Here is a 23,136-nt window from a genome sequence, read left to right as displayed (position 1 = left end):
GAGGGTGGATAGCAGTAAAGTAGATGTATAAAGATAATAAATAATTTCCCAATTAGTCATGAATGCCTGCGGTACCTTTTACTGAGCTCATACAGGCCCTTATGCTTGTATTTCTTCTTCTTTGAATCCCTTCCCCTGATCAAGAACTCAAGTACAAACTCGCTAAACTTTTCCGAGTCAATCTGCAGAATCATAAACCCTAGTAAAGCAGGAATCACTTTATGGCGAATATCTTCCGGAATCTTGATTGAGGTTGTTGTTTCCGTATCCTCATCCAAAAGTTTCTTATTCTCATACACGTTAAGGAATTGCGAGATAAATTTCCTTCGTACTGCTGTATTGTTGATTGTTTTAACCATCTTTGGTACCTCTGATAGCATATCTAGTGAGAAATTACCGTTTTTCTCAAGTTCGGCTTGGTTTTTTCTCCCCAACAACCACAATACAAACTTTTCCAACTCATGATTTAGCGCCATCTTCCCCAAAAGCAGCACCTTGCTCTGCTCGAGGAAAACTGGGTCGTGGAACTGATCTTTGTGCTGCGTTTGGATAATGTTGCATGGATCAAAATATACACAGTTAAATAATATCGTATTGCTCACTTGATATTCTTCGGGGATGATCATTCGAAGAAAATTAATTCTCGAGTCTGCTTTCTGCCTGAATTGGACAAACTTGTTGTATTTGTAGCTTAGTGAAAATCGTGGTATATTACTCGTTTGATCTGCATTCAGAACTGTATCTGATGTACCTATAGATGCTACTTGATGAAGCCATCTTCTCGGTACTATGTGGTTGTAAAATGTAGGCTCTATGTGCGGTCGTATTATATTTCTGATGTTTTGCATATTCGCATAGTAATTAGGATGAGCTTGTGTAGCCAATGTGATTTAGATAGCATGTAGAATGAGTAGCGTACCTTACTTTATATAACATACCAGGTAGGACAATGAAAAATATCCAAGGGAAGAAAAAAAAAAAAAAAAAAAAAAAGGTGAAAACAAAAATTTATCACGATAATGATATTATTTCAGATCTGATTTGTTGTTTGTTTGGTTTGTTGACGTATAACTCCGACTCATATCGTTAAAAGGTGTCATTTAAGCATCTAAAATGGCACAAAAAGCAGCTTCTAAGAGAAGTAAGCGAAACTCACATGACTCGAGTGCAAAAACCATAAAGCAAAAGCTGCCTACCGAGTTTATCGTGAGACCTCACGAAGATACAGATGATGCAAAAGCAGTGGCGAATATTTACGTTTCACCCCTAATAATAGAAATTTCAGAGTGGAAAGTTGGAGAATTTGTTCGGATCTCAAAAGGCTTGGTAAGCTTTGTTGCTGTTTTGTCAACCTGGGATGAAGATAAAGAGTCACAATACGGATTGAATGTTGTTTTGCTATCGCCGTACTATTTAAAACTGGCAGGCTTTTTATTAGGAGACAGGGTCAGTCTTTCCAGCACTAAAGAGCAACCTGCATATGCGGATAGCGTGACTGTTGAGTATTTGTCATCATCTGTCAAAGAAAGTGACGTTTTTAAGCAGTTGTGTGACATCGGTCTTCTTTATAAAGGATTTACTACAGCAAGCCTGAAAGTGATAGATATTGGCGAACAAGTCGAGCTTCAACTTTCAAAACTTTCATTAGATGATAGAGGAAATATGGGAGAGAGTCAGGAGTCGATGCTACGGCCATATTTATTCCATCCAACGGCAACTAGCGTTCAGGCAGTGCCGAAAAACGGAATACAGCCTGTGAGGCTAAAATTCAGCTATGAGGATATAGGGGGACTCAAGAAGGAGATATCAGGATTGAAAAAGAACATCTTCTTGCCGCTGAATTGCCCCAATGTCTTCAAAGAGTTTGGAATTCAGCCTCCGAGAGGAATTTTGCTTTATGGACCATCTGGTACCGGAAAGTCGCTTTTGCTTAAGACGATTGCGTATGAGAGCTCTGGTTGCCACATCATCAGAATAAATGGACCGTCAATTGTGTCCAAATACCTTGGTGGAACAGAGGAGACACTTCGAGGATTCTTTAAAGAGGCAGTGAAGTATTCACCGGCAATAATTCTGATCGATGAGATTGACTCTTTGGTCCCAAGCAGAAGTAATGATGATACAACAGAGGTTGATTCGCGTGTTGTAGCCACGATGCTTACATTGATGGATGGCTTGGAGGGACCAATCATCGTTATTGGTGCCACAAACAGGCCAGGATCCATTGATTCGAGTTTAAGAAGGCCAGGAAGATTTGATCAAGAGCTGGAAATCCCAATCCCAGATGCAGATGGCCGGTATGACATCCTGGTAAAGCAGATTTCGAGGATGCAGGGACGATCGACGCTGACAGACGACGAAATCAGAGCCGTTGCCAACAAAACGCATGGATATGTTGGTGCGGATCTTGTATCACTTACGCGTGAGGCCGTGATGATGTGCATAAAGGGTAATTTGGGACAGTTTAACGGTGCAGATTTGTCGGAAGATGCTTTTAAGAGTGTAAAACTCGGATATGATGAGCTTTTGGATGCTCTAAAGGAGATCCGGCCTAGTGCAATGCGAGAAATCGTCTTGGAAATGCCAAAAGTCAGATGGAGCGATATCGGAGGACAGGAAGTGCTCAAACGGAAATTGAAGGAGATGGTCCAACTTCCACTAACTTCAGCAGACACGTTTAAGCGTCTAGGAATCAGTGCTCCCAAAGGTTTGCTCCTATATGGTCCACCTGGATGTTCAAAAACCATGACTGCAAAAGCTCTTGCAACTGAATCCGGTCTTAACTTCATTGCCATCAAGGGACCCGAGATTTTCAACAAATACGTCGGTGAATCCGAAAAGAAGATTCGTGAGATTTTCCGCAAAGCCCGCCTGGCTGCTCCTTCAATCATCTTCATAGATGAGATCGATGCTCTAGCCACGAGCCGTGAGTCAGCTGACTCTGGTCACGTGACCAAGCAGGTGCTCAACACGTTATTGAACGAGATTGACGGTGTTGAGGAGCTCAGAGGTGTCATAATAGTGGGTGCTACTAACCGGCCGGATGCTATTGACCCGGCATTACTCAGACCCGGCAGATTGGACCGTCATGTTTACGTTTCTCCGCCAGACTCGGATGCCAGAATGCAAATATTTGACAAGAACACCTCCAAGTTTAATCTTGAGGACAAGGATGCCCTTTTAACAAAACTTGTTGGTATGACGGATGGATTCTCTGGATCTGAATGTGTTCTATTGTGTCAGGAAGCCGGTCTGAATGCAATAATGAATGATAGCAACTGCAGAAAGGTCGGTGAGTCAAACTTCTTGGCTGCAATTAACGATATCAGCAAAAACATCACTCCTGAAATGATCCAATATTATAAGGAGTTTGCCCAGAAGTACAGAGCATGCACCGTGTAGCCAGGTATTAATACATAGATTACACATAATGAAATGGCAAATTAATGTAAAGTCTTCTTTTCCTGTATTCTGAACCCGCTCGAACAATGCCAACATTACTTCCTTACACCATATTGTAAAAGTCTACAGTCACAGGTGGCAGAAATCGGAACTTGTTGAATCAAGGCAACAAACAAGTGGCTTGACATTTAAATGGTACAAAAGCATAAAGATAAAGGGATTGCTTTGTTGCCAAATGTCGATATTGAAGAATAACCGATTTATGACTCTTCTCATTGTGTGTGGGATTGGTGTCTATACCGGTGTCCGTTTCTTTGAACCTATAGTGGTAGAAGGGCTTGAAAAGCATGGTACACTTAGAAAAGATATAGATATTCCAAAGTTCGATTCCAAAGGAAGGCGAATTTACCCAATATCGGAAAATGAAGGTGCTGAGGTTTCAAAAGAGTCGAATTGGGAAACTTTTGCCAAGAGACTAGAGGCAAAGCCTGAAGATAAGGATAAGTATCCTTTAAACAGCTTTAGTTCAAACAATGAAAAGAAGTGATTCGGAGCAGCGGAAAAGAATGTGCGTCGGTATTTATTCTTGTATATAGGATATAGCAATTGACATTACAAATTCATACATTAAGTTTAGGTAAATGGGATGTACTGTGCACCAGCTAGTTCTTACCCTGTAATCGACAAAATAGTTGTATCTGGATAAAGGTAAACTAGAAAAATTGAAAAAAAAAAAGAGCCCGAGATTTGAAATTTTTCAGGGCTGAAAAAATTTTACTGATATGACATGATCCCTTATCCAGTACTCCAGACATTCTTTTCACTTATATAACGTTACTGTCTAGGTAGAAGCAAGGTTAAATATCCCAGGAATCAGTATGGGAAAGTTGAAAACAAGATCAAAACTTGCCCAAAGGCGGTTCAAAGCAAAACAGCTTCAAAAGAATAAAAAGACAGAAAATGAGATAAATGTTGCAAAAATCAATGGGGAAATTTCAAACACGCAGAAAGTGGCACCTTTAATCACAAAGCTTGGCTCAAGCTCACAAAATGACAGATCAATGGCTATAAATAGCATAAATTTGATGTGCGGTAGTGATACCGAGTTGAGAAGACTTTTCATGAAGAACGATTTGGTCCAAATCATACTTTCCAAATTGCTACACGATGAGAACCAAGACATAGTTGTGGACAGTTATGGACTCTTAAGAAACTTGATGATTGATGAAGGATATTCCTTGTGCATTCATTTATGGCGGAAGGACATTTGGACTTTGCTTAGTGCCGATTTCGCTAAGGCAATTGCAGCTTTACCTCATATTTCAGATGAGAATGTTGATCAACAGCAGAAAGAGCTTTTAGTGAATTTTATCGATAATCTTATTGGCTGTACGGACTGTCTTGCTAGTGAGATGCCTATAAACTTCTTTGATGGCACATTATTTGGAAAAATCACAAAAAGTAAAGTTTTCGATTTCATCTTCAGCATTCTTAAACAGGAAACGAACCAACGTCTTATTCTCAGCTGTCTCACATTTATATATGATTTGGCCACTGTTTCATATAAATTCATCGATTTCTTGTGCCAAAACAATGAGTACTTGGAAACTCTAAAAGCTATATCGAATAAGAAGTTGGGAAAGCAATCCAAAACGTATCTCATTGGTATTTACTTGCAGCTCCTAGAGGCAAAGAACGAGCTTTCAAACGGAAAGAGGCTTTGCACTGATATAATATCGCCTTTGAACGATATTTATCAGAATGATGTTAACCTTAAGTACACGGTAGAGAAGTTGGATCTCCCATATAATGAGAATCCAAGTTTGCAGGAAGCAAAGAACTTGGAGCTTGCTAAACAGAATTTCAACGTAATTGATCTCGAGCTCGATTTATATACAAGTATCATTGAGATGCTTGGAGATGACTATAGGAGCCAAGAAGGAGACAATAAGAATGGAGAAACGTTTAAGTTTCTCAATAGTACGTTAGTTAGCATGTTGTCAAGTTTGATTGAAACCGGATTTAAGGACGAGAAGATGTTGATCTGCGTGAATAACTTAATTGCATTCGACAGGGATATTTGTTTTGGCGGTACGGAATTGGTATCCTTCTTCCAAAATGTTTACACACATTGTTCTGTTCTTTTAAGCGACTTACTTGAAAACAAAAATCAATTAAGCGTTGATGAACAACTCGAACAGATTGGTCAGATTCTCAAGTTTGACATTAGTTACATGCTGATGACGGACCAATCACAGTGGAAAGAGGATGCACAGAGAGTGGTAGAGATAATACGGCTTTCGGAGTCAGTTGATACTAAATTAGATGCTGGAGAAGTGGATGCTGGTCTTCTTTCAGATTTTAACCTTGGACTAATACCGTATCTTGGGCTCATTGCTAAGAATTGTGGTAACCTGTCAGTGACTAGAGACATCACAAAATTCTTAGTGGACCAGAAGTTCTTGAAATATTTAGAATTGTACAAGAAAACGCCAAAAGTGGAAAAGTTGCACAAAAATGTTGGATTTCTTGTTGAGGAGACCATTGATTGTGTTGTTAATGTTCTGTTTGACATTTTTGACGATGATTACAGCTATAATAAGCCGATTTTCCACGATGGTGGATTGTTGCAAGTGCTCAAGGACAAGTTATCAGAATTCAGGATAATATTCAAGAAAGTGGATAAAAACGTGAACCAGGATGTGAAGGAAAGAATGAAGGAGACGCTCAACAATCTTCAAAGCTTTGTTAAGTACAAGCAGGGAGAATTGAAATGAGTGGAGTCCATCAGATTTCATAGATAAATAATTTGTAGAGAGGAATTACCGAATATCAAGTCATGATCGTATATCTGCTACAGTTTACTCTTTCTCGTATTTCATCATACACTAATCTACACTTCAGTTCACTACACGCTTTACCTAGTAACTTACACCATCCAGCTCACGCGATTATTAAAATACATCTAGAAGATTATACACAGTTGAGCAAGGCTAAAGACATTTCTTGATCACCTTCAATAACGTTTTCACCCACCATCTATACCATCGAGTCGCGTTCGACATTTAGATTCACTTTATAACATTTGCAGTCAGTTGTTTCAACATCCCCATCCACTTTCTAACGTTTCCGCTGCAATCTTTAATTACTTTCTGTCAGCATACTTGCGTGCTTGCTCCTTAACACGTTTGTTATAGCCTTCCTTGTCCTTTTCAAAGGCTCTCCAAGCAGGTTCTTGTGCGGGGGAGTTTGGATTTGGAGTATCCAAAAGCTCTTGAATTCCAAGCATCAACTGCTTTAAGGAAATTGCAGGTCTCCAGTCCTGATCCTCATTCAATATGGAGAGGCAAATTGTTCCTGATGGGTAAACATTTGGGTGGTAAAAGCCCGGAGGAAATCTAATCTTCGGTGGTTTGGCCGGGTATTCATCTGGGAACGCTATCGTAAGTGGGTAAGTTGCATTTTCCCATAGTGTATGTGCCTTTCCGGGCACTCCTGCATCCCAGTTATGTAAATTCAGCGATCCATCTGCAGCTCGAGTAGGTCTGGCGTAAAATCCAAATGGATGGTCTTTTCTCCACTGTTTTCTTTCCTGTTGTATTCTCTCTGCACACAAGTCTCTCTTGGCCATGTTTTAGTGAAATAGTTTTGCAGTCAAAAATATTCCCGTAGCAAATATGAAAAAGTAAACTTTGATTCGGAAGCCTGAAAGGTCTCTGGATTATCTTGTTGAAAAGAATAACATGAGGAAGAAAAATTGTGAAAAACTATTTCGGCTATTTCGATAGACAGCTGAGCACAGTGCACTGATACAATAGCTACTAAGCTATGGTGAAAATGGTAAAGAAAGGTGGTCACATCTGGGGTATTACTTGAATTGTACAAAACCCTAAAAGTTATTTATTGCCCTTCCATTACAAATACTCGCATGGTTACTTTTTGCTTCTTTCCTTATTTGCCATTAATCATGCTTAAATATGCAACTGGACGGACCCTGCTGAATATAGCGAAGGTAAGAAGCAGACAGGAGAGGAAAGATTTGGAAAAAAAAAAAAAAATAAGCATCCTCCAAAATATAGCAAGTGCATTCATCCATTACATATATGACTAGATCCTATTTACCCACTAAAAGCGGTGCTAAACATATTCAAACACGGTTTTAGAGGTCCAGCTGGCTGGATATTTATAGTCGTCGTTATTCGCCCTGCATTTACTTCATTGCTGTTTCTTTTCATTGAGCTTCTACACATTACAGTTCAAAAATGACTGAAGATGACGATTTGGACGATTTGGACGATCTTCTAGACGATTTCCAGGATGAGGTTCTAAGTAAACCGCCTGGAGCAATGCTACAAGAGGACTCGAAGAATGCTGGAAGTTTGAATAAGCAAAAAGTTAATAGTGATCCGAATAAAACTGTGCCTAATGGAAAAGGTGATCTGTATGGCGAAAAGCGTGATGATGGCAAAACAGAGAAAGACGGCAATGGCACAGAAAAGGGAGGGAAAGGATTTGAAGCACTTCTTAACGAAATGTCACAGACTGATCCTGAATTGTCAGCAGAGCTTCGAAGTTTCATCAAGGATATATCTGAGGTCGATAAAGGTAATTACAGTGGAAAAAGTGCACAAAGCACATCGGTTGGTGATAAGGCAGTATCAGGACTCAAAAAGAAAAACTTCCAGGAGGCAATATCGGAAACAGTGCATCGACTGAAAAGGTCAGGCAGTCAAGTTGACGAATCAATTCGGAATGAAACTAAGAATGACAACATGCTTGAAACACTAATGAAGTCGTTAAGTATGGAGCCAAGTGCGAAGTCCGGTAAAGAAGGCGACACAGATGATATTAATTCTCTTCTTGCTGAGATGTTGGACCAGCTTTCGAGTAAAAGTGTGCTTTATGAGCCTTTGAACGATCTCTACTTGAAATTCGGACCCTGGTTGCAGGATCCAGCTAAGAAGTTAGATCCGGAATATTCAAAGTACCAAAAGCAATATGGTCTTGTGAAGGCACTTGTGCTCAGATTTCAGCAGCCAACATATAATGACAACAATGCAGGTGACAAGAAGTTTATCAACGACAATTTGGAGAGTCTTCAGGAACTCGGACTGCCTCCAAAAGAATTGATGAATGATGATCTTGGATTCTTGTCGAACAAAAAAGACGGTAACGGACTCAACAACTTGCAATTCACGGATGAGGATATTCCAGATGAGGTGGGTAAAGAGTTGGAGGAGACCTGTCAACAGAAGTGAGACCGTTCTTAATGAAAAACGTGTAACATGAATGAATATGAATCGATATGCATAGCATGATTTGCTTTGTTTTGTACGATGCGATGAAAGTCTAATCACTGTATAATGGTAGTAAGGCAAAAAAAAAGAAGAGTTAAAGCATAAGGTATGAAGAGAACTGAAAAGCACCAGCTGTAACCCTAAACTACTCTACATAAACTACTCTACGGCTAATCTACCTCAACGAACATCAAACACATTACGAATTGGCTAAGCTTTATCAGACATCCATGGAAGGTCAAGTATGACCGGTCACCAATACGCCAAAGCGAATAGAATTGGGTTCAAATCGCCTTGTTTGTTGCGCATTTACCGTGGAAACTGCGAATGTATGGGAACCAGGTTTTCATCACATAAAGCTTTAATCCAATTCGAGCAGTAGTCTGAACTCCGTATGTAAGATTTTCCTGCAATGCTTAATTTTACAAAGCACTTCACACCCAGACACTTCCGGGTTTCCCAAAAGGAAAATGTAAAGAGCATATCGTCAAAGCAACAAGAGGAATCTAATACGTCAAATAAAACCCGATTTGGCTTGGTATTTTTTCAGAAGAGATGTATACTGGCAAGTAAAAGACCCTCACCCCCTCCGCTTAAGCAGAAAAGGTGAAGCGACAAAGGCCCGGCAAAAGTAGTTTTGATAGAACTCAATCGCCTTGAAGCCCCTGCCAAGGTCATTAGCAACCATGTCGTCATCGTCGAGTAGGATGGGGAAAGAAGAATCTTTCGGTATCATCATATAAATAAAAGCCAAATCAGAAGACATTTGTATATTCTCACCAATGCCGAACAACCTAATAAGAGAAACCGAGCAACTGCCCGATCCAATCATCAAGCTGCTTCTGTCCAATAAGATGAGTGTTCTCGCCTACAATATCCCTAACTGAACTAACTAAAGTTTGTTGATTAAGAATGTAAGCCAGAAAAAAGAACGAACTTAGGAAAAAGCTGAAAGCGCGGATTGCCTTCAGTTTATATAGCAGGCAGACTGAAAAAATTTTCCCTCGAAGATTTTTTAGTCCTGCTCTACTTTCATCCTCGCTTTCCAGGGTTATCAAAAACAAAAAAAAATAAAAAAAAATTTCTTAATCAATCCTACTAGCAGTGTCATGAATGTGAAAATACAACATTTATCTTTCAAAAGCCCATTTCCGTTCCTTACAGTGTTCAACGAGTATCCCAACCTATAATATACTCGTGTTTAACTATTTATACGGCCTACGCCCATAAGACTGTACTTCCCACTAAAATTTGTTCTATTTACTTTAAACAAGGCGGTTGCCGAATAGAGCACTAATTCAAGCATGCACTTCGTCAAATCTGGAATCGATCGCTTTCTGCTCAGAAACGTACTTTAATGTCCGCTGGAAGTGATTCCAAGTTAAGAGAGATGGGCCTTCTATCTTTCCTAACGAACTGAAGTTGTTTTCAATCAATTCAATAAGACCATTTAAGTATCTCACGGTAATGAGATTGTTTCCATGAATGAAGAAGTAAAGTGATTGATTGAGAATCTCAATGAAAAGCTCAAGAGACACATTTGAGTCAAGAATCGAGTCTGCTGTCCTTAAAGCCCGCTGAAGACACTCTAATACTCTCTTTCCATCACTTTTCAATGACAAATGACCAACACCACTGACCAGATCGGAAATTTCTGATTCATCAGCGTCTTCCGTCTTTTCTGTATCATCTACTATCCACCATAAATGCGAGGCCATGTATATTGCACGGCATTGATCCGTCTTACGCAAAAGTTTTGAGCAGTATATGGTTGTGCGTGTGATGAGACGATCGAAATTGTCTGTTTTCATCAAGTTTTTGGCACCTATAAGCTTGTTTATCAAGCCCATCAATGCTTGGTACTGAGAACGCGAGTCCAAAAAGAACTGCTCGTATATAACGAGTGACTCGATGAAAAAATCGTACGAGATATTCTCCATGCCGATCTCATCTGCTATTTCTGCCGTAGTCAAATTCATATTAAAGCAGTCGATGGCATTGTAACTATGTTTCGATAATTCTGAAAGAATGGCCGAGATAAATGTAAAGAATCGGTTCACCTTCTTCTTCTGCCTATCTGTTTGTAGATGTTTCACTAAATATAGTTTCCTGATTAGCTTTAACGTTGTCGAGACAAGTGCTGGATAAGTGTATTTCACTCTTTGCTCACCCTTGGCCAATTCCTTCTGTGCACTCTCTAGCAACTCAAAATTTTTGTATGGATTCTTGTTGTATATCGTGTGGATAAACTTTGATAGGAACTCTTCATTCTTCTGGATCTCCATGCTGTCTTCGGGAGCCTTCTCTGTATTTTCTGTCAAATCGGCTGCCGTTGTGTTTGGAGATCCACCTAGAATGTCTCCTGATGTTTGAATTGGCTTTTTTGTTTTTTGATTAACGGTTTCTCCGCTTTCGCCATCTTGTATTCTAATAAAAGGGTCCAAAAATAGGAAAGCTTTTCTTAATTCCTCATCCGTGGTTATCTGAGCTTTCTCCTTTAAAAAGCGCGTGATAATATCTCTGCAGACACTTTTTCTGACCTCATAACTCATTGCATTGACAAATTTAAGATAGCTATCCCCCAACTTAAGAACTGTTGTCACGTCTGAATACTGATACACTGGACAAGTAAGTAGATCTTTCCAGCAAGACTGAGATGTATTATCTTTGCTGGAATCTTTCTTTGGCAAGGTCTTCTCCTTTGCATTTTTTGACTTTTTAATTTTCTCGTTGTCAATGTAAAATTTAACAGCGTGCTCGTACACAGAATCAAGGTTCTCGTATTTCTGTGAGTAATAAATGACAGAAAGCCGGCACAACCCACAAAGAAGCTTGCAATAGTCATCTGCACTTAAATCAGGCTTCCACTCGAGAAGCTTGTCGATAAACTCGATAAATTTGCCAAAAATATCGACTGAATCCTCGGCAACAACCCTGCTGACATACTCAGGTTCTCTTTTCTTAAAGGCGATGAGTCTTTCCACCAGTGAAAGAATTATCTTCTTGGAGCTAACAGCTGGATCCAGCCTTAAAGTAGCATTGAAAAGTTCGTCCATAGTAATGAGGTGAAACTCATCAGGGAAAACTTGTATTATTACATCCAACAAATACTCCTGGGCAATGACATCCCTGCATTTCACAATCTGTTCAAGTATTAACGGCAAGATATTCTTCTTATAATACACCCTTTTGATAGCCTCAAGCTGTGAAATCCTCACCAAGTTCGATCCAACAAGAACTTGCAACTCCTTACGTTCTTCTGTTCTCTTTTCAAACTCAGACGAATGCCCTTGGTGCTGCCAACGCACCCAAAGCTTGTTCATTTCGATAAAATTTGTGATGATGAAATGGATTGAGTCGTTAACATCTCCATGTAGTGGGTTCTGTGCACTTGGCTGCATGTTCTGTGCATCCTTATCCGATTTTTTGTCTGTGTCCGCACTTTTGGAATCCTCTTCTTCCAATCCATTGGTGGGAAGCAGATCCTTCGTTCTTTGGGACAAGTAATACCTCAAAAAAAGACCCCTGATTGGGTGCTGCACGCCTCGACACATCTCAAGCATGTCGTTCATGATTTCCTTGATCGGGGCATCCTTGACTCCCATATAAACCGATCCCACAGTAATCATCAAATAAAGACGTGGAATGATGTTACCGGCATACTGAACCAACTCGTATAAATCTGCCAAGTGGTTATCCGGATGTGTATCTCTCAAGTACTCGCTCAAGTATTCCAAGCCATCGTAAACCATAATGTAAAGCTCATAGTATTCTTTTGGTGAAAGTGAGTTGTTTCTAAGCTCATTTAAAAATGTAGAAGCATGTTTCAGGGCATCCATAAAGTGGTTTCTAGAATCAAGGCATTTCCGCATCAGCACTATGTGTTGGCGAATCACAGCCGCAGAATTTTCAACTGCCTTTGTCTGTTCTTCGGGGGATGTAAGTACTTTTGTTGACATTATGGAGATTAGTTTCTCGTTTTTTTTCGATAAGCAGACTCTAGATATGGAATGTGGGACTAGATTCAAATAGTCACAGTCAAATTAAGCAATTGAGGCACAGTCTATAATTCTGTGTATTTTCCATGTACCTCCTGGCCGAAAGCAGTACAATTACGTCTAAATAAATAGTGTATCTCAACAAATTAAGCAGGCTTTAGTAGAAGTACAGATGTCATTTGGCTTTCTCTACGAATTGATATCCGCGCTTCTTTTCCCAAATTACTGTTACATTATTTATCTCATTTATCCTTAACTTACTTCATTCTGGCACATCCTTTTTTTTTTTGGTTTATTTTTCTGCCATCACAGAAAGCTGCGCGCGTTCTGCCAATACCCGTTTAATTGTGCACTATTCCGCATGAAAACCTGCGACCTACCACCAAGACATAGAAGTGTGCATATTTGCCTTTATAAATGTTATTAAACAAAGTTATACAGTATAGCTATAGTATATACAGATACTAAGAAGTGGTCTGTCGCACTTGCACAAATTAAAAGTGTCCTTCGCATCACTATTCCTCTCCATAGTCTAAGTTTTCTGATTGAAAGCATAACTTTCACTTAGGTGTCGTCCTCAAAATATGTGTTGGGCACTGGTAGCCGGTTGGATTCTTGAATAAATACTTTTGATGATATTCCTCCGCATCGTAGAAGCACTTGATTGGCTCAATTGTGGTCACGATCTTATCGTGTGGATACCATTTCTTCTGTGTTTCATTTTCCACCTCTTCTGCAATCTTTTTCTGAGCATCATTTGCTGCAAAGATCGCCGATCTGTACTGGAATCCAAGGTCTGGGCCTTGTGCGTTGACCGTAGTTGGATCATGCATCAAAAAGAAGAACTGAATAAGTTCTCTGTATGAGACTTTATTTGGTTCATATGAGATTTGTATAGCCTCAGAATGACCCGTACTACCAGCACACACCTGCTCATAACTGGGCTGAATGGTTTTACCATTTGCAAACCCAACTTTAGCATCGATTATCCTGCCATCAAAGTGTTTTCTGTACATATGTTCGACCCCCCAGAAACAGCCACCTGCCACAGTGCATATTTCAGAGGTTGCAGTCCTCTTCAAGGTCTTACTGATTGCAGCCGACATAATTGTGCTTTGTTATGTATTTTACGAAGCCTTTAATGGTGGATAAATTGTTTTGATAAGATAGCAAGTACAGCAAAGGTGGGCAATATGGTAATTGTTAAAATGAAGGTAGCTTGCCGTACACAGCCAGCCACGATTTATATATATTTTTCCCGATGCTCCACCTATTTTTTTATTTTTATCAGCCGCTCGCCAATTAATGTGTTACTAATCATTCTTCTTGCTAAACGCCACATATGAGAACGGTAAAGAAAAAGAAACTAATCTTTCCATTGGCTTGGCTAAACTAACTTTTCAGCTTTATTTCTTTATTATGCCGACCTCAGTTAAAACATACGTGGCGTTTGCTTTTGATACCTTATACACAAGCCTAACAAAGGATGCTCCAATTTCCCTTTCTAAACTAAGGCAGGTGGTTGAAGGTACAAAAGAGAAGCCTAAAATTGAGCATTTTCCCCTTTTCGTCACATGGAACATTCTCCACTATGGAAGAAGAGAGCTTAGAGGATGCATTGGAAACTTTTCAAATCTTAAATTGCCCGATGGGGTTAAGCAGTATGCCGTTATAGCCGCCATGGAAGATCCACGTTTTGATCCAATAAAGGTGGATGAATTGAGTAAATTATCTTGCTCGGTAACCCTTTTAAAGAACTTTGAAAAGGCGAAAGATATATATGATTGGGAAATAGGCAAACATGGTATCAGAATACTTATTAATGGAAGGTCAACTGCCACATTTCTTCCTGATGTCGCATCAGAGCAAAATTGGACAAAGCAACAAACACTTCAAGCTTTAGTCGAAAAAGCGGGCTTTTACGAGAATTATCAAGATCTTGATATCCAGCTTACACGTTACCAGGGAATAAAGGACACGTTGACTTATAAAGATTATATTTCTATCAGAGAAAAGGCTCAAAAGTTAGAGGTTGAAGAATCCAACTAATTCAGTAAGTATCACGTGACTCTTTTTTCTTTTATTTTTGCTTATGGGCCGGCAGGTTGAATAACTTCTGTTCCTTAATTGCCACTATTTATGATTGATGGCTTTGTTTCTTTGTTTTATTTTTATGTTTTGGTGGGTTTAATGGCTTTCAATTTATTTTATACTCTTTTAGATTTCATGTGGCTCTGTCCTGTTTGTTGTTTCTCGCAGCAGACTTTTTAGATTTAAAAAGGATTCGATTTGATGCATACCTTTGGTGTACTGGTGTAAAGATAACTAAAAGTTTGCATGCTTCCTCTAAATGATAAGAATACGAAATAATAGGAAGATGAGATGGGACAAAAAAAATTTCATAAAAAAATTTTCCGCCCTAGGTATCGATCATGCTGGAATGAGGGAAATGAAACTTTTCACAGGATTATAAAAGAAAACCAATCTCGTTGGAGATTCTATTTAAGTATAGTACGAGCTGAAAACAAGAGCTTGTCAGTAGTTCAAATAGAGTTTAGAAGGGATCTAAGGAATAATTACAATGTCTGACGAGGTAAGTATAGCATTAAATATGAGCATCAAACGAAAACAAGAAAAAGTATACTAATTTGGAGACTTAATAATGATAAAAGGTTATCTGGAATGTCATCAACAATCAGTTTTGCTCATATAGGGTCAAGACAGACAAGAATCAGTCACTTTGTACAAATGAATATAATGTAACGGGATTGTGCAACCGGAGATCGTGCCCACTTGCAAACGCCAAATATGCCACGGTTAAAAATGATAATGGAAAGCTATATCTATATATGAAAACTGCAGAGAGAGCGCATACTCCAAACCGGCTCTGGGAGAGGATCCGTTTAAGTCGGAATTACAAAACGGCATTAAAGCAAATAGACGATCACTTGCTATATTGGAACAAGTTCATGATACATAAGTGCAAGCAAAGACTTACAAGATTAACGGAGATTATGATAATGGAAAGACGGATGGCATTAACAGAGCAGGAGAGACATTATGTGCCTGTGAAGCACAAGATCATAAACAGGGAGAGAGCAAGAGAGAGAAAGGCGTTGGCTGCTGCCAAGATTGAGAAGTCTATAGAAAAAGAGTTAATGGAGAGATTAAAATCAGGTGCATATGGTGACAAGCCTTTGAATGTGGATGAAAAGATCTGGAAGAAGATTCTTGGCAAGATGGATGAGGAGGAAGCCGAGAAAGAGGAGCAGGAGGAAGAGAGTGAGATGGAAGATGAGTTTGAGATTGAAAGTGCTGAGGAAGGTGAGGATGAAGATGTCGGAAAGGTGGAGTACGTTGAGGCAGATGATGATGAGGATGAAAAGCAGAGTATGGTCGACATGGAAGATCTTCAGGATTGGTTACAAGGGTCGTCGGATTCCGCCTCTGAGAGTAATGAAGAAGAAAGCTCAGATTCCGAAGATAACAAATCATCAAAGAGAAAGGCAGACAGTGATGATTCTAACAAAAAGAGAAGAAGACGCAGGCCAAGAATCGAGGTTGAGATTGAACAGGAGGAGGAACCGCTCACTAATATTCAGGAATGAGCGCATTAGTATAATATACAGTCATATAAACCGGTGTACGTAATTGTTAGAGGATCAATGCTGAAAAGTGTGACATTTGCATGCTGTATGATGGTAGCGATGTATGCCTGAACTAATATAACAGAAGTTTGGGCTCAATTGTTGTGAGCTAAGATACAGATAATGTACTCAGTCACACTTAAAACCAAATCAACCTAAATATTACAGATGTGTAGCAATTTTTGCATGTGCATATCTCAGGTCCAAGTCCTAAATTTTTCAGCCTGAGATTCATTCTTTTTTCCGTTTTTTATTTTTTGCTGCACGCGAAACGATTATTTTAGATTCTGTGACGCGATGCCAAAATATTCTACTTCATTTGTAAACTTACATCACAGATACAGCTTCAGGTGCATAATTGTTGGTTAAATATCATTAAGCAGCACTCTACGCAGGATTATATAAGCGCTGCCAGCATTTCAATGAGTTTCTTGCCGCCATCAGTGGTTCTGCCGGTGCCACTAACCACTAAATCGCATTTTTCACCTATTCCAAAAGTTGTCAATGCACAAAACCAGCAGGATCCAATCATACTCGGAGTCGATGAAGCAGGAAGGGGGCCTGTGATTGGTCCAATGGTGTACGGCCTGGCATACACCAGGAAATCCCAGGATAGAGTACTCCGAAAGTTTGGATTTGATGACTCGAAAAAGCTCACACCCGAAAAAAGAACAGAGTTAATGCAAGGAATATGCGGAGCAGAGCCAGAATTACTCAGCAGCATTGGCTGGGCGACCACATCTATCACAGCAAGGGATATTTCGGCAGGTATGCTGCGACCTAAAGGATCCACATACAATTTGAACAGTCAGGCACATGATGTGACTATGGCTCTCATTCAAGGCATTCTCGATAGAGGAGTGTGTGTTGAGGAGGTTTACATCGACACAGTCGGTCCACCGGCTGTTTACCAGAAGAAATTGCAGGGCCGGTTCCCTGGCTTAAAGATTACCGTGACGAAAAAAGCCGACTCTCTTTTCCCGATAGTGTCCGCCGCGTCGATCGTCGCCAAAGTTACCCGAGATTCGAGCATCGAGCAGTCGCGTCTGTGCAGGTCGATCCCCACAGTATGGGGGTCCGGCTATCCATCCGATCCCCGGACTAGCAAATGGCTTAACGGCAATGTTCATCCGCTTTATGGTTGGGACTTGAACGTCCGATACTCGTGGCAAACAGCCAAAGATGCAATTAAGCGCAATAATGGGATCGAGATGACTTGGGAGGACGATCTTGAAGAAGTAGATGACGATTACGGAGATATTTCGCACTTGATGAGCTCCAACAACTTTTCATCATCCTCTATCTCCAACTTTGACTCCGTCCGTTGTGATTGGTTCCTCAGCAGTATATAAATTTCTTTAGCACTTGTTCAAATTCATGTCAGCGATGTAGTTGGCAATTCGGTCCACCCCATCATATAATTTCACACTTCGGTTTTCTACGTCTGTATACGACCTGTACTCCATGTACATCTGGTTTTCCATCTTTGAAACCTGCTCTGAGTATTCTCTAATTGCCTTAATCTCATCTTTGTTCAACTTCACGTGTTTCTGTGCCATGCATTCCATTATCTCAAGCAGCTGGTTCTCATACTCACTGATTGTCGAAAGTAGCGCCTCGTTATACTTCATTCTATCTTTTAGCACTAACTTCAAGTATTTGATCTCTCTTTTAATCTGGCCATCTTCATTGCTTGCATCTTCATCCCCAATGTCTCCTTCGCTGTCTCCCGTTTTGTCAGTGCTTACAAGGCTCTTAAGACTCTTATATAGCAAGCTTGAAGTCATTCCTGATGAGCTGGAATTCTTTTCGATTGGAATAATCCCCTTCTGCCGTAGTTTCCTATATTCATCTCCATAAATAAACGCACTAGGCATTGTCTTCATGTCTTCCATAAACTGCTCCTGTATTTTAAAGTCTGAATCCTTCATCGCCGTTTGTTTGTGCTTCCTCACTAGATTATCAAAAGTCTTTCGTTCAATTATAAATCCATCCTTTGGATGAAGTTCCTCATATTCAATCGCCTTTTGCCGCTTTTGCTCCTCTTTTTGCAAGTAGTCTGTCCGATCAGACAATGTCTGCATTCGGGACCAGATCTCGTCTTTCAACTTGGAATTCGCAGCTGTGATTTTACACAAATCATCCACAAGTTCATAAAGAGTCGAATTATCGTCGATTCTAGTCGAAAGTGACAATTGCTGCTGCTGCTGAAACTGAACTCTCGCACTCCAATTCATCTTCCTGTTCCCATTCCTTTGAATTTTGCCCTTTCTTTGCCCTTGTTGTGGTTGTCTTTTCTGTATCCTTTGCTGCTTCTCATCGACTCTTGAATTGACATTTTCTTCCCCCTCTCTTCCAGTTTGAATCTTTAGACTGTTTTTATTCAACGGATTGATCTTCTGCGGCCCACCTTTCAACCCTAAATCGTGCAATGTGTCGTTTTTTTGATCCAAGTTGTCATCTGTCATTGTGTTCTTATCTGCCACAGAAGCTAGATCAACTTTTGGGAATTTCGATGGGTTCTTGCTTGGGATCTTGAACACTGGATTATTTGTGGTCATTATGAATGCCTTCTGTCACCTGATCTTCCCCACAATAAGAACCAGCCCTATACACGTGAATAATTGATGTATACAAAGCAAGAATGTATGTGTTATATTGGAACAGTGCGATTTGTGCTGATACAGGCAAGAACTGAGAACAAAAAAGATCCAAAAAAAAAAATTGGAAGAAAGAAATAGAAAAGAATTCAAATACAAAGTGAAATATCATGCAAGCATTATTCAGATACCATTCAACTATATCAAGAAACTAAAAGGTTTCCATTGCAGAAGCAGTCTTCTACAAGTGCCATAAAAGAAGTAAATCTTTAACATGCAAACTATACCGCCTACAATCTCACTAAATCAGACTTTAAGCTTAAACTTACAATTTATAAAAATATTTTAGAACCTCCAGTCCTTATCAGCAGACTCGATTGCCCATGCAAACTTCTGCCGCAACGATTTCGTAAACAGCTTTTCAATTGGCACATCGTATTTTTTTGAGAACATGACGGTCAATCTTGGATCAATGTAGTTGACCTTAGAAGTGGATAAGGCGACACTGGAGTTGTCTTCTCTGTCTTTCAACTGAAGATGAGCATTTCGTATTCTCTCTTCAAGCTTATCAACCTGTTTTTCGAGTTTTTCAACAGTGACTGATGCCGATAGGTCATACTTATGGTTTCTAGCCTCTGCTTTCAACTGCTTGCTCTTCTCTCTGTGCTTTTCAGCTCTTTTCTTCTTATCTTCCTTCAAACTCTCAAGCCGCTCGTGGTATTCTTTCTGTGAAATGGTCTTCTTATCCCAATCGAGTTTCTGCTTCTCTCTCGTATACCTTTTTTCGTTTCTCTCCTTCTCCTTCTCCAGCAAACTATTGATTATTTGCTGCTCTTTTTCCTTAGACAGTGTTTCTATCTCATCAAAGTATGCCTTACCCTTCTTCCTCTTCAAATTCTTGTCCAATTGGAGCATCACCCGCTTCAAACGGAACTTCCTCCACTGCATTTCCTCAATTTTTTCGTTCATCTTCTGCAAGCTGGCCTCGAATCCCTTACTGACATTTCTCTGGTGATTACATAAGATGGCCACCTCTCTGTTTGCAGCATTGAAACGAACCACTTTCTCGTTTACGGTTCCTTTGTTGGGGATCAAATCCAGTTGATCCTGCATTGTTTTAGAGGCGTTGTACGTACGGAACACTTTTGCAGTCAATCCTGGTAGATAACTGTGGAAGTACTTGTTCAAAATACTTGGATCCAACCTGTCAAATAGATCATCACCTGGTTTTTTGGGTGTTTTCTTGAAAATCCGAAGGTTTTTGAAAACTTGAGGATCAACTTCCACCTCCTGATAAAAGCGGACCGAATCCTTACCGAGAAAATCAAATATAACCGTGTTTGGAGGCCTCAAAAAGATGTGTTCGTATCTCAAAGAGCAACATCCAACCGTATCAGCCTCATCTTCCGACTTTTCTCCTCCTGCTCTCAATGCTAGCACATCTATAAAATAAGTAGCAGTCGCGATTTGCCGCTCAATCATCAACTTCGACTTTAATTTCCTGCGGTAGTCCTTTCTGATGTCGTCAATAACATTTTTCAATGCCCGGGCCTTTTCGAACTTCTTGAAATCGCTGATTCCCTTTAATGATGAGTTGTTAGCAAATCTCACGTACTTAAATGAGTTGGAAATATTCTCACGCCACATTGCCAACCACGAAACAGTGTTATCATGCCTGACTTCTTTCCAATTATGGCCCTTTGGAGGAAGTGGAACTTCTGCTTCGTTTCCAAGATTAAGAGTCACTTGTTCTGGATATACACGTCTCTTGAGCATTCCAGTTTTTGGATGCGCTCCACGACCTCGGAAAAGTCCCGGAGGCTCAATCTTAAAGTTTCCAACCTGCTCTTTACGGCCATCCAACATGCAAAATTTGTACTTTTCTTCCGCTTTCGCTCTCTTTTCTCTTATTCTCTTTTTCTCCTGAGGAGGCAACGATCTCTTCTTCTCTCTTTGCTTATCGAAATACTTGTATATATGAGAGAAGTCGCACTTCTCGAATTTTGTAATCTTAGCCTCGGGACAACCGCCTGATTCCTTCAAAACTGCCTTGAAATCCCTGAAGAAGTTTTTTTGGAAAACGGGATTTTTTGCATGTTCCGTCTCCAACATTGCACCATAAAATCCTGCAACCTCTTCCGCCTCTGGAGGCAGACTAACCGGTTTTCCGTCATACAAAAGCTTCACACTTTTTGGCAGTGGCTTATATTCATCTGGAAAAATCACTCCGTGGTGTTCTAGAGTGTGCCATTTGATTTCTCCATCTAAGTCATCCTGATTCTCCCACCATTTATAAATGTGTGCCTCTTCTTCTTCCTTTTTGAGCTTTAGCTCTCTCTCTTTACGCTTTTCCGCTTCTGTTTTTGGCTTTCTTTTTGGTTTCCTCTCTTTTTTAACCGTCACTTTTTTCTCCTTTTTCACGCCTTTTGCATTTTTCCGCTTCGAGGTCTTTCTCTTCTTTGTGGACTTTTCACCTTCATTTTTAACCTTTGTTGTTCTTGACCGTTTCTTTGAAGCGCGTGTATCTTTCTTTTCTTCCTCAATTTTAACTTCTGTCTTCACAGAATAGTTTTCCTTTTTAATCGATGCAAAGCTGTCCTCATCTTCCTCATACTCATCTTTAATCATGACGGACCTTCTATCCTTCAGCAATATTGACAATGGAACGTCTTCATTGTCCGAATCTAAAACTAACTCACCCATCTTAATGCTTGTCTTTCGGTTTCTCAACGGATTCAATAGAAAGTAATGTGAGCTCTTATAAGCGCGTTTGAAATGATATCTTGGAACACAAAAGCCAAAGCTGACCGCGTTAAGTGCCACAAATCTAAAAGCTCCAAAATATATACCGAGAATAGTGTTCCTATCGCCAAAACCCTAAATCTGAAAAAAACTAGAAGTGGGGCTCTAATTATCCCGACACGTGTTCAATGATAACAACACGCTATTATCTAAATCAGATATCAGTGGCTTCACAAGCTTATCGGCTTCGTTTGAATTCTTGTATCTTAATATTCAAAGAAATCTGTGTATGTGAAGATTTTCAGGAAAGAAAGGATCTGTCGCAAGAAGGTAAAGGAAGATTCACGTAGATCATGATGGAAAAAAATATCAAAAAAAACGCGTGTGTCAAAAAAAAAAAAAAAAAGTTAAAAGAGTTCAATTGCTTTCTGGTATTACACGTGATTAATATCAGCTGATGATAAAATGTATCAAATTGTAGCTATCCACTTTTAATATGATTGAAAGCATTGATAAAAGAAGTAGTGCTGGTTTTGGACTGAAGCACCAATTTTTGTTTGAAAGGATATGCTGGATCAAAGAAGTGTGAAGTTTTGAATGCTTTTAATTATAGTGTACGGTTTCAAATTTCATGCGTTATACTGGAAGAACTATTTATATATAATTCGGCTAGTCAACGGAACCAAGGATCGTGAACAAATTTTCTTGATTCAAAAATTCTTGATTGCACATCATCATAATTCAAAAAGCGTGCATTGATCGATGTAATGATGCGATGTGGTATAAATAGAATAGTATAGTTGTAGAATTGATGCACGGTAAGTCAAAAAAATATTTGCTGTCTAAGCCATTATCGAAAAGTGCTTACCCAATATAGAGAAGAATTTGAGAATTTATAAGCAGCGATAAATTGGCAACCTTTAATATCAACACACGATACCGATGGTATTAATTTGAAATGTCTACTGTAGACAAACTACATTAATTATAGATAAAGCACTTTTCAGAATAACGAGACTTGTACTTTGAGTCTATGTTAATTTGCTTTATCAAAAATTTTGTAGTATGGCGATCAAGCTATTGGTATGTTTTCATAAAGAATGTCCCATTAATCATGATATCCTAGTTACGATTTATCTCATTAGAGACATTCATGGTACTTTCTTGATGGCATTTTTCCCGGCGCTTCCTTTCCTTTACTAGTATCCCACACTGAATTATTTCCATGTTTTGTTTGTTTATTTGACGCCAGGAAATATGTTCGCCCCGCTTTCATTTCTAAATTTTTTTTTTTTTTTCAATGTTGCTTTCCTCTGTGTTTTTGAACCCTAAAAGATACACATAAACGATATTAATACGATTAGTGTGATGAATTTTTCAAGCAGGCATCTCGAAACATTTCTATCGTAGACAAAAATTTTTTTGAGAAAACAGCCAGATGCGGAAATAG

At 39.5% G+C, this 23,136-nt stretch overlaps 13 protein-coding genes across 13 annotated transcripts; 7 read left to right on the top strand and 6 right to left on the bottom strand.

Moving 5' to 3' along the window:
- Nucleotides 1–56: 56 nt before the first annotated feature.
- BRETT_002764 (uncharacterized protein) lies at nt 57–848 on the bottom strand (the record flags this gene model as incomplete). The annotated part of the gene is made up of 1 exon (XM_041281284.1): nt 57–848. The coding sequence occupies one exon, from the start codon at nt 846–848 to the stop codon at nt 57–59; it is 792 nt and encodes a 263-aa protein (XP_041139075.1).
- A 265-nt stretch (nt 849–1,113) lies between these two features.
- Nucleotides 1,114–3,402, top strand: BRETT_002763 (uncharacterized protein; the record flags this gene model as incomplete). Its single annotated transcript, XM_041281283.1, has 1 exon — nt 1,114–3,402. The coding sequence occupies one exon, from the start codon at nt 1,114–1,116 to the stop codon at nt 3,400–3,402; it is 2,289 nt and encodes a 762-aa protein (XP_041139074.1).
- A 235-nt stretch (nt 3,403–3,637) lies between these two features.
- On the top strand, nt 3,638–3,949 carry BRETT_002762 (uncharacterized protein; the record flags this gene model as incomplete). The annotated part of the gene is made up of 1 exon (XM_041281282.1): nt 3,638–3,949. One exon carries the CDS (start codon nt 3,638–3,640, stop codon nt 3,947–3,949), a length of 312 nt encoding a protein of 103 aa, XP_041139073.1.
- A 331-nt stretch (nt 3,950–4,280) lies between these two features.
- BRETT_002761 (uncharacterized protein) lies at nt 4,281–6,179 on the top strand (the record flags this gene model as incomplete). The annotated part of the gene is made up of 1 exon (XM_041281281.1): nt 4,281–6,179. One exon carries the CDS (start codon nt 4,281–4,283, stop codon nt 6,177–6,179), a length of 1,899 nt encoding a protein of 632 aa, XP_041139072.1.
- A 368-nt stretch (nt 6,180–6,547) lies between these two features.
- Nucleotides 6,548–7,033, bottom strand: UBC9 (E2 SUMO-conjugating protein ubc9; the record flags this gene model as incomplete). The annotated part of the gene is made up of 1 exon (XM_041281280.1): nt 6,548–7,033. The coding sequence occupies one exon, from the start codon at nt 7,031–7,033 to the stop codon at nt 6,548–6,550; it is 486 nt and encodes a 161-aa protein (XP_041139071.1).
- A 631-nt stretch (nt 7,034–7,664) lies between these two features.
- On the top strand, nt 7,665–8,660 carry BRETT_002759 (uncharacterized protein; the record flags this gene model as incomplete). The annotated part of the gene is made up of 1 exon (XM_041281279.1): nt 7,665–8,660. The coding sequence occupies one exon, from the start codon at nt 7,665–7,667 to the stop codon at nt 8,658–8,660; it is 996 nt and encodes a 331-aa protein (XP_041139070.1).
- A 1,337-nt stretch (nt 8,661–9,997) lies between these two features.
- Nucleotides 9,998–12,658, bottom strand: BRETT_002758 (uncharacterized protein; the record flags this gene model as incomplete). The annotated part of the gene is made up of 1 exon (XM_041281278.1): nt 9,998–12,658. One exon carries the CDS (start codon nt 12,656–12,658, stop codon nt 9,998–10,000), a length of 2,661 nt encoding a protein of 886 aa, XP_041139069.1.
- A 599-nt stretch (nt 12,659–13,257) lies between these two features.
- Nucleotides 13,258–13,803, bottom strand: BRETT_002757 (uncharacterized protein; the record flags this gene model as incomplete). Its single annotated transcript, XM_041281277.1, has 1 exon — nt 13,258–13,803. One exon carries the CDS (start codon nt 13,801–13,803, stop codon nt 13,258–13,260), a length of 546 nt encoding a protein of 181 aa, XP_041139068.1.
- A 313-nt stretch (nt 13,804–14,116) lies between these two features.
- Nucleotides 14,117–14,746, top strand: BRETT_002756 (uncharacterized protein; the record flags this gene model as incomplete). Its single annotated transcript, XM_041281276.1, has 1 exon — nt 14,117–14,746. The coding sequence occupies one exon, from the start codon at nt 14,117–14,119 to the stop codon at nt 14,744–14,746; it is 630 nt and encodes a 209-aa protein (XP_041139067.1).
- Nucleotides 14,747–15,278: 532 nt separating this feature from the next.
- On the top strand, nt 15,279–16,305 carry MAK16 (ribosome biosynthesis protein; the record flags this gene model as incomplete). Its single annotated transcript, XM_041281275.1, has 2 exons — nt 15,279–15,290; nt 15,370–16,305. The coding sequence occupies 2 exons, from the start codon at nt 15,279–15,281 to the stop codon at nt 16,303–16,305; spliced, it is 948 nt and encodes a 315-aa protein (XP_041139066.1).
- A 461-nt stretch (nt 16,306–16,766) lies between these two features.
- Nucleotides 16,767–17,696, top strand: BRETT_002754 (uncharacterized protein; the record flags this gene model as incomplete). Its single annotated transcript, XM_041281274.1, has 1 exon — nt 16,767–17,696. The coding sequence occupies one exon, from the start codon at nt 16,767–16,769 to the stop codon at nt 17,694–17,696; it is 930 nt and encodes a 309-aa protein (XP_041139065.1).
- A 6-nt stretch (nt 17,697–17,702) lies between these two features.
- On the bottom strand, nt 17,703–18,905 carry BRETT_002753 (uncharacterized protein; the record flags this gene model as incomplete). Its single annotated transcript, XM_041281273.1, has 1 exon — nt 17,703–18,905. The coding sequence occupies one exon, from the start codon at nt 18,903–18,905 to the stop codon at nt 17,703–17,705; it is 1,203 nt and encodes a 400-aa protein (XP_041139064.1).
- Nucleotides 18,906–19,289: 384 nt separating this feature from the next.
- On the bottom strand, nt 19,290–21,647 carry TOP1 (DNA topoisomerase 1; the record flags this gene model as incomplete). Its single annotated transcript, XM_041281272.1, has 1 exon — nt 19,290–21,647. One exon carries the CDS (start codon nt 21,645–21,647, stop codon nt 19,290–19,292), a length of 2,358 nt encoding a protein of 785 aa, XP_041139063.1.
- Between the last annotated feature and the right edge of the window lie 1,489 nt (nt 21,648–23,136).

This window comes from Brettanomyces bruxellensis, chromosome 9 (genome assembly GCF_011074885.1).
Source record: "Brettanomyces bruxellensis chromosome 9, complete sequence".
Taxonomy (NCBI): Eukaryota; Fungi; Ascomycota; class Pichiomycetes; order Pichiales; family Pichiaceae; genus Brettanomyces; species Brettanomyces bruxellensis.
This window is presented reverse-complemented; position numbering and strand designations above follow the sequence as displayed.